The sequence below is a fragment of the Limulus polyphemus genome, unplaced genomic scaffold, assembly GCF_000517525.1.
Source record: "Limulus polyphemus unplaced genomic scaffold, Limulus_polyphemus-2.1.2 Scaffold2221, whole genome shotgun sequence".
In the NCBI taxonomy this organism is placed as follows: domain Eukaryota; kingdom Metazoa; phylum Arthropoda; class Merostomata; order Xiphosura; family Limulidae; genus Limulus; species Limulus polyphemus.
Genome location: NW_013667831.1, coordinates 85,100 through 94,518, shown reverse-complemented (window position 1 = coordinate 94,518; position 9,419 = coordinate 85,100). Strand labels below are relative to the sequence as shown.

The 9,419-nt window shown below is 32.2% G+C and overlaps 1 protein-coding gene across 5 annotated transcripts in view; it reads left to right on the top strand.

Annotated features, from left to right (window-relative positions):
* LOC106466322 (PHD finger protein 3-like) overlaps positions 1–9,419 on the top strand; it is a 185,870-nt gene that overhangs the window by 95,067 nt on the left and 81,384 nt on the right. For all 5 annotated transcript variants that reach the window (XM_013926598.2, XM_022394301.1, XM_013926595.2 and 2 more), the window contains exon 8: positions 2,872–3,055. In XM_013926598.2, coding sequence (XP_013782052.1) covers positions 2,872–3,055 — 184 coding nt within the window. The remainder of the gene's footprint in view (positions 1–2,871; positions 3,056–9,419) is intronic.

Below are 9,419 nucleotides of genomic sequence, written 5' to 3'. Positions count from 1 at the left end.
TAAACTACTTTATTATCAATGTATATGAATAAACCTGACTTCAAACATAGATAATATATTAAATTGTAATATATGAATTTTAAATTCTTAATTTTATAAGGAAATATTTAACACATTCCTCAATCTCCCCAAGTATGAGAATTGTGACATTTGTTCTATAGGTCTTACCACTCTTCTCTAATTTATTTACCATCCATATGGAATTCACAGTTCAAAATTAATTGTTGTCTGTTCACCATTGGTCACTAAAAATGCCTGTGGACTACCCAAAAGGTTTCCTGGGTGGTCCATGTGGCCACCAAAAAAATTGCTCATGAGAACCTAAATTTAAGTGATTATTTCCCCCAACAAGATAAATAATGTTTATGGCATGAGACAAGTATGAGAACAACAATGGTATTTGGGGAATTATTTGCAATGTTATTCTCAAATATCGAGTCAGTTTCTCACTGTTATCTGAAGGGTTGGATGCATCAACTCCATGGCATTCACACACACACATGGACTGAGACCCTATCTGAGCTTGCACTCAGGTGGCTCTGACCAGGTACAATGTATCTGCCAGTACTGGCTTTTTTTTTTTACATTTTGGGATAGCTTGAAGCTGTTTGGCAATTTGCCAATTACTGCATAATACATTAGGGAAGTGGTAGCTTAACCTTATAATTACCACGTGCTGCAATTTGTAGCACCTAACATCACTCTCATAGCATTTCATTCCAAAACTAAAACTACTGCATGAAATTGTTTGAAATTAGGCAATCACTTTCCTAAAAGTATGTAATTTCAAAAAAATAAAATATTTAATATGGATTTTTTTCTATCTTTTTAAATACAAATTCTTTATTTAATGCAATTATTTGCAGTCAGACTCAGAATAATTCACCTGCAAAGTGATTTTCATGTTAAATATAAAAATACTAATGTTTACCTTACAGTTTTCATATTTCACTTTCATAATCTTTAGAAGCTCCTAAATGAATATCAAACATTTTTTTTAAGGTAAATATTTATATTTTATTTGCCATTTTCTCTATAACATTACTAACTCTAGCTGTTATCACCGGTGTATAGTGCAGTGAATGTTTAAAATTAAGAAATAGAAATATGTACATACCTTTTGAATCTTCATTGATTATTTTATGACATTTCACATTTTTATCTTTTCATTTATAATTTATTTTTAATGTTTTATTTTCCTTTTATTTGTCTTTGATATATGTCGACACACATCAACAAGTGTCCTCAAGTGATGCTACATTAACTTCAGCTGTTAGGTTTATTTTTTTGCACTTGTGTAACAAAGTTGTTTTAGTGATTCAAAGTATAGAATAATTTAAAAAATGATTAAACCTTTCAGATATAAATATTAAATGTAAATAATACATAATTAAATAAAATATAAAAGTAAAACCTAAATTCAGTCTAACTGTCTATCAAACTAATACATATAAGGCAAGAGAAAATTGCCAAGCTCTACGAACACAGTTCTCAACAGTGAACTCATCCTCATTATAAAGATGCTGAACATAAATGTATACCATATGTGTCATGTAAGAATAAATGACCTTGAAGGGCAAAATCTGTTCTTTCTGTTGGTTATAAGCATGCCATTCAATCTAAAACAGTTGCTAAGCGACCCACCTTCTTTAACTGTTCTTTTATCAGTTTCTTTTGAAATTAAGGAATAAAAACTTAAATAATATAAGACTTTGAATCATAACATACTTGATAATTCTAATTTCATTAAAATACATTGAGAGTTAAGTGGTTTAATTAAATTTTGAATATAACTCTGTAACACTTTGTATTTAAATAGGGTAACAGTTGTGATAGGGTTAATGTGATGATCCTTTTTAAACACATTTTGTAGTAAAGCCCAAATACTGATTAACTCAATTTAAAAAATCTGGTTTGTTGTGTACAAGGTACTTGTAAAATTTACTGAAAGTGTGCCAAATTTTGTGAAGATATACAAAATATATAAGTTATAGTATGGAAATTTATAATTACTTTGTAGTTACAAGGTCAATCACATTAACCAACCCTGTGGGGAAAGAGTTAAGATAAGAATGTTTCATGCATATCATAATGTTAGACAGTGATATATTTAAGAAGGAGTGTCAGTGTATACCTTTTGTGCTAAATAGTTTCAGGTATTTTTCTTAGACCAGCAATATTTTGCATAAAGCTTAATAACACTTTTGCTATGACATATATAATCTCTATTCTGAAAAAAATGTAATAAGTTTTTTAAGCAGTGATGTATTTCTTTTCAAGTAAAACAATTTATCATAGTATTTGAAAAGAATGTTGTCTGTTCATGCAATAAAATTACTAAATTTTCAAAATTCATAAACCATTTATGTCAACTCATCACTGACAAACACTGGTTTAGAACATTGTAAAAAATGTTTTCTTTGCAGCTGGATTATGTGTTTGGCTAAATAACCTTTGATGGTTAAGGAGTCAAAATATGCTAAAATGGAAGCATATGATTATCAGATGCATTGTATTTACCATGTTACAATTCAATCATTCAAAAAATACTACCCTTTATCAAATTGACGTTTATAACATTTTCTGTACATTGTATCACTCAATGCAAAACAGCTACATTTCCAAACAGGAAGTTTATAAGTGAAAGCATCCAAATATCAATGAGTTCTCATCCCCTTGTGAAAAGCCACATGAATGCCAACATTTTGTGTCCCTCATCTAGTAGGGATAGTGCTTTTTGCATGTACAGATGTATTTTATGTACTTTCCATACCATCTTCAAAAATTTTGTAGTTCCTTAATACCATTAGGATTTTACAAAATAAAATTGTAATTAATTAAGAGTTAAAATTGTATACTCTCATTTTGCAGAAAGAACCACCAATTAAACCCAGTGAACACAGAATTCAGGTACTAGAACATAATTCTGGAAAGCTTTTGACTGGTGCTCATGCTCCACTAGCTGAACATCTTCTTGAATGGATAAAGATTAATCCATCTTTCCAGATATTAAAGCCAAGACATATTCCAACTACAAAGGACTGTGTGGTAAAAAGTAAGTGTTTTTTTATGATGTTTTCAAATAGGTTTAACTGTACATAGAAAAATTTTTTCAAGTGTCTCTAGGAAGGAAATATTACACTTCCACACACCCAAGAAATTTAAAATTTCTTGAGGTATTTCATCTTTTTAGTTGGCTTTCCTGATCGTGAATGCATGGTCCATCTATATTCCTATAGTAATGACCAATGAAAGTGAACATACTGTACAGATTAAATAAATGAGCAATACACGAGGAATTGCAACTTTACATGAGGAAGTGTAGTCTCCCTGATAGCTTTCCCTCAAGCGAATGCAATTTTATTTCATTATTTCTGTTCCTGTGTCTTCGTAGTATTATCAAAATCAGGTAGATGTCTTTCATAAATAAAAAGAATGTTGTGTGTATGTACATATTTACTTATTGTTTAAAAAGCTAGTACCGATTATTTAAGTAACTATAGGGTATGAAATTATTGACTCAGTTAAATGACAAAGATTTATCTGTAAGATGAACATTTTGCTTTGAAGCAGTGGCCAAAAAAGTTTCTGTTGAAGCTACTCTATTTGTAGTGGAACTACAGCATATTTGTAGAAATGAGCTTGTCATTACAGCATTTTTATTTTTTTTTCCAATGTACCAAATCTTCTATAGGCCAACTTGTGGATTTTGCTCAGTTTAAGGTCTGTTTTTATACTTTGCCTACATTTTTTAATGTGAGCATATTCTTTAAACAGCTTCAGCCTGTTGCTTATTGTTACGAGATGTAATAATATATTTTTTTAAGGAAGCTCTGGCTTTTTTGTCATAAAAACTGTTATTCATGTACTAATCTTCAAGATATGACTATGTCATATTTTAAAATGTTTAAACCTTTCATTTTCTGACACAAATGCACAATAAGCAAAAAATAATCAATGAATAAATATACATTAATCTAAAATACACCCTACTTTTGAGCCAATGAAATGGCAGCTTGGTCAGTAGAGCTGATTAGATTGCTACATGTGTAAAAGATAAAATTATCCAGTGAAATTTTTGTATTTATGGTACAACAACGTTTTTCCACATTGCTTACTGAATGGTTTATAAGGCTCACGGTGAATAAACTCTTCCGATACGATATCTTACCTCTTCTCGACTAGCACTGTCATCTGTTGGCACAAATTTTCAATGTATGTCACTAGCCTTCCACCTCCTACTTCTGCATATCCAGATGCAAATGATCATGCAGGAACTCAACACCACGCCTATTGATTGCTAGTAGTGCTCTCTAGTGGTTTTTTGCTTCATAAATATGTTCATCCCAGACTGTACACTCATGAACTGACATGAGTAAAGCAGACAGAGATTGCTGCTTATATCTTATGCTCAGTGGCATTGAGACTCTTACTTCCACAGACCTGATGTACAATTCCAGATGCCACCAGGATTTGGTTGATCGACTCAGTTGACATGGTAGCTCTGCTTTTCAAAATAGGGTGTTGTGTCACCCATTGCACTGTCTCCAGTGATGCAGTCCTCCAGACTCTCTAACACGTTTTTCCCTTTTTTCTAGTGGAGTATGGGAGTCCTTGCCACTTACCAGTTCCTAGCTGCTGTAGTGGTGGACCATGGAGACCTGTCCTCGTAAGTGATGAATCATACTACTCAGTTGAGAGTAGGGTGGTAGCATTTTGCTGGTTTATTGCACTTCCTACCACAAACCTGATGTACAATTCCAGATGCCACCAGGTCTTGGTTCTAGCACTACACCATATTCCTGTCTATGTATCTGACCGATTGTTTTTTTCCTACCATGGCATTCTCCTTCCTATCATCCTCTGGACTTATATTCCTGGTGGCTTTGGTTTTGGTTGAAAATGTCCTGGTCTCAATTAGTATAATGTGTAGATGGCATGACACACTTCCTACTGCAAACCTGATGAACAATTCCAGATGCTGTCAGGTTTTGGTTGAAGCCCTTCTCCATGTCACAAATATTTATATATATATACATACGTACATACATCTTTTATTGCACTTTGCCCCTCAGGTTGAGATGTTCCTTCTCCCAACATCCTCTGGATGTATATTCCTGGTGGGTCTGGTGTTGTTTGAAGATGGTCCAGCTAAGTAAAACCTCACATGTGTGCTGGCCAGTATCCCTCCTTCTACTATGAACTGGGTAACAGATGCCCACTGCTGCCAGGTTTTGGACTGGAGATGCACCCCAGGTTTATGGATCTTCTTCCTACCATGTGCTGGATGTCTGTTCCTGGCAGATCTAGTGTTGATTGTAGCTGGATGCAGCACATTTTTCCGCTTGTGTAGGCCAGATATCCTCCTCCAACCACAGACTGGAAGTACCATTCTCATTGCCATCAGGTTTTGGACTGGAGATGTCATCCTGCCAGTGCTTTCCACCTTCCTACCATCTGTTGGATGTTGGTTCCTGATAGATCTGGTGTTGGTTGTGTTGGAAATGTATGCAAGTTGAGATGGATTTTGGTACAGAAGCTCGTCTTCCCTACCAATTCCCATTTTGATGTGAAAGGTAGATGATTTTCTACCTGGTGTTGGATGAGGTCGAACTACCACCATGGTCTGTCACATCCTAACCACTCAACATCCAGGAGTCTCATTCATCAGTCATACATATTCTGAGATTCCTTCATGTTTTCCTGCCTGATCTCTTTTTTTGGGTGCTTCCTAAAGGGTGATCATTTTTTTTATCAGCCCTCTACCAGTTCAGTCTGGGATTCTAGCTATTTTGTGAGAAGAGGTAAGATATCGTACAGGGAGTTGGCATTTCCCATTAGATACTATCTTCTCTCACATTTCCCACTCAGCCTCCCCACTTCCAATAAAATAGGGTGTAGGTCTTCTAACCAATCTTGGAGTGATTAATGAGTGCAGATGTGAAGAGGGGGCTGGTTACAATAGGAGTGGTGTCATGCTCCTATTGGTGGAGAACTGCTGCATGATCATTTGCCTGTGGATATGTGGAAGTGGGAGGTGGAAGGCTAGTGGCACGTGTTGATAATTTGTGCTGATTGAGGGCAGTGTTAGTCAAGAAAAGCTATTACAAAATTACATTCATAAGTTCTAAGTTCTTAATTTTATTAGAAAATATTTAAAAAATCATCAATTTCACCCTAATATGAGAAATGTGACATTTGCTCTCTATGTCTTCCCTTTTTTGTAACTTATTTACCATCCCTCCCAGAAGTACAGAATTTAATGTAAATTACTTATTGGGATATAGTTATTACTCAGGCAAAACAAAAATTTGTAAGGTCTTCAATCTTATATGATTATGGAGCCCTAAACTAGAAAAACAAGAGTCCCCTTGTCACACCCACTTGTCAGGTTCTATCTTTTCCAAATTGCCAATAGTTTTCTTTGATGTTTAATACTATATTACATGTAGTCAATAGAAAGCCAGAGTTTTAATTTGTCACATGATCTATTATATTATATTGTTTTCTGTACAGAGAATTTCACTTCCATTTCAAACTATTCCCATGGGAAACACATTTTCAAGCAGAGATAAATTTTTAATGGCTTATTTGCATAGTTAGAAAGGTAGAAAAATTAAGTTAGTTATAGGACATTGTCTTCTTTTTATATGTTACTATTCTGTGTTTTTTAGGTGCATTATTTTATTGAATAAAAAATTATATTGTTTAGTAGTAATACCATTAGTATAAAAAAGTAGGCTAAGTTTCATCAACAGTCAAAAACAGTTGGAAAAAAAAACACAGGTAAGTACTATATTTCTTGTTTTTCTTGTCTATACTTTATATATTTACTTATTTATTATAAAAGTAACTAAAATGTGAATATTAGAAACTTATTAAATTAGATACATTTTTTCTGAAAGAAAAAACCTATGATATTTATTTTGGAGATTGTGCAAATGAATTTTCAGAGGAAAAAAAATTAATCTTAACATGAAGATCGCTTTGCACTTGGAGCAATCAACACTTTGAGAGAGTTTGACTCAATATGTTCTCAGAAGAATTTTTAGTAAAAATATTTAATAAAAAAATTGATTTTTTGGGTACAAAAGACTTGTAATATTTAGTTATATTCTGCAAAATTTCATCAAGATACTGGGTTCCTCTTTGTTAAACTCAGTACTAGATTTTAGCTCATACATGTCTTCTTGGTCAGACATTTTAGCAGAAGAAAACAGTAATGTATACAGAAAAGTGTTGGGGATGCATTCCAGCACAATAGTTACAGTATGTACAAGCAATGGCCACTTTACAATTATAGTATCCACTGATGGTATCAGTCCTTGATCAACTTCTTACTGATGAATGTAACTGTTATTCATCACATATTCTGAAATTATGTTTGAGTTTAATTTCATGTGGATACAACTGTATGACATGACTGTTATGAATGTAAATTTTAGGAATGCATTGGATCTATTTTACAAGTTAGATGTACAGATCCAAATGTCTTTCTTTCACCAAAAAGAATGTAATTAGCATCCTTTAGGGGAATCTAATCTTTCAAAGCTTGTCACAAAAATGATATGAAAAGGTGGAAGCAGGCCACACATTACCTTCAAAGAGACTTGTAGCTCTATAAAAATCTTGTATTTTACTGAAATAGAAAAGTATGCAATATTTCACATCAGGTGAAGCATCAACTTTGAAAATCACACAGACAGTAGTTTAACACTTTCCATTTGGGATCAGTCGATGTAACTGACCTTGTAACCACAAAGTATCATCAGAGTTTCCATATTGTAACTTTTCATGAGTGTTGTGTATCTTCATGAAATTTGACAAGCTTTCAGTAAACACAAAAAATCTGATTTTTAATTAAGTATTTTTGCTAAAGTGTTGAATGCTCTGAGTGAAAAGTGGTTTTCATGGTTAAGTTAAAAATACTCTTTCATCTGAAAGTTTTCAAGTTTCATTTGCATAACCTCTAAAACCTCATAAATAAATATCTAACTTTTTTTCTTTAAAACTATTTTATCAGTTATTTTCTCTACCTTAACTCTGTATGGACATTGTCAATTTGACTGACCATGTAACCAACATAAAAAATAAATCTAAATTACCTTTCTTTTTCATTCTAGAATGTACTGTAGATTGTGACTGAAAAATATGGTTGTTTGTCCTAAATGGCTTACAGCTCTCATATCCCACATCTGTTTATACTTTTATTGTTTTATTGCCCTTTGAACCATGTCTAACTAATAGTACTGCCACACAAGTTTTAAATCACTTGGTGCATAGCTCACATTATCATGTTGAATGAAAAAATTGTATTACTCTTGTTATCATTAAATTACCTAATCTAACCTTATCTTGCATAGTACTTTCTAATTTTGATATGTTAGTTGCTTTTATAAAAATAAAAAAAAATAATGTATGTGAAAAACAAGAAATGTGATACTTAGTTTGATCTATTGTTTTGTGTTTTTTTTTGCTGTTGGTAGCCTGTGAAATTTAAGCATGATTTTTTATAGGGATAGTACTAGTACACTAAAAAAACGTTTATGTTCTTAAATAATGTACCTAAGAACACAAAAATAATAACATTAACATAGCAAACAATGTCCTATAAGTATTATAATTTAACTGGCTTTCTAACTAAGACATGATGGCTCAAATTTATTCCATTAACTGTTTTATATGAACACCACAAGATAAACTTAAAAACTGAAGATGAAATTCACAATACTATGTTGTGAAAATAATATAACATAATACATCATTTGATACATTAAATTATGGTTTTTTTGTTGGTTATAAATGGTACAGTATAAGCATCAGAGAGAATTATTGGCTATTTGTGAAAGAGAGGATTTGACAGGTGAATGTAGCAATTGGATCTGATTTTCTAGTTTACAGTTATGTAAACAAATAAGATTCAAGGATATAAGAATTATACTTGTCTCAGTAAAAGCTGTATATAATGAGTAATTTACATTAAACGTTTTACTTCAGGGAGAGTTGATAAATAAATTAGAGAAGGGGAAGACCTAGAGAAGAAATGTCATGATTCTCACACTAATGGATATTGAGGATTTTTTTTAAATATTTCTTTATAAAATTAGACTGTGTTTCAATACCAAGTGTATTTATATACATTGATAATAAAGTATTTTATTTAAATTTTGAATGTAAGGATTGAGAGATGCTCACTTTGACTACCTGTTGTGTTAGTGTGAATTGTACTCTGTAACGTTTCCCAGAAAGTAAAAGTCTTAATGAGAGGTTAATAACTTCTTTATCATTTGGGAAAGCAATAATGTGACTTCTTGATAAGTAACACTTATTGTACACATTAAAGAAAATATGAGATGGTTCAGTGTTAGCAAATGTTTGTTAGTATTTTACAAACTTCATTATATATATATATATATATA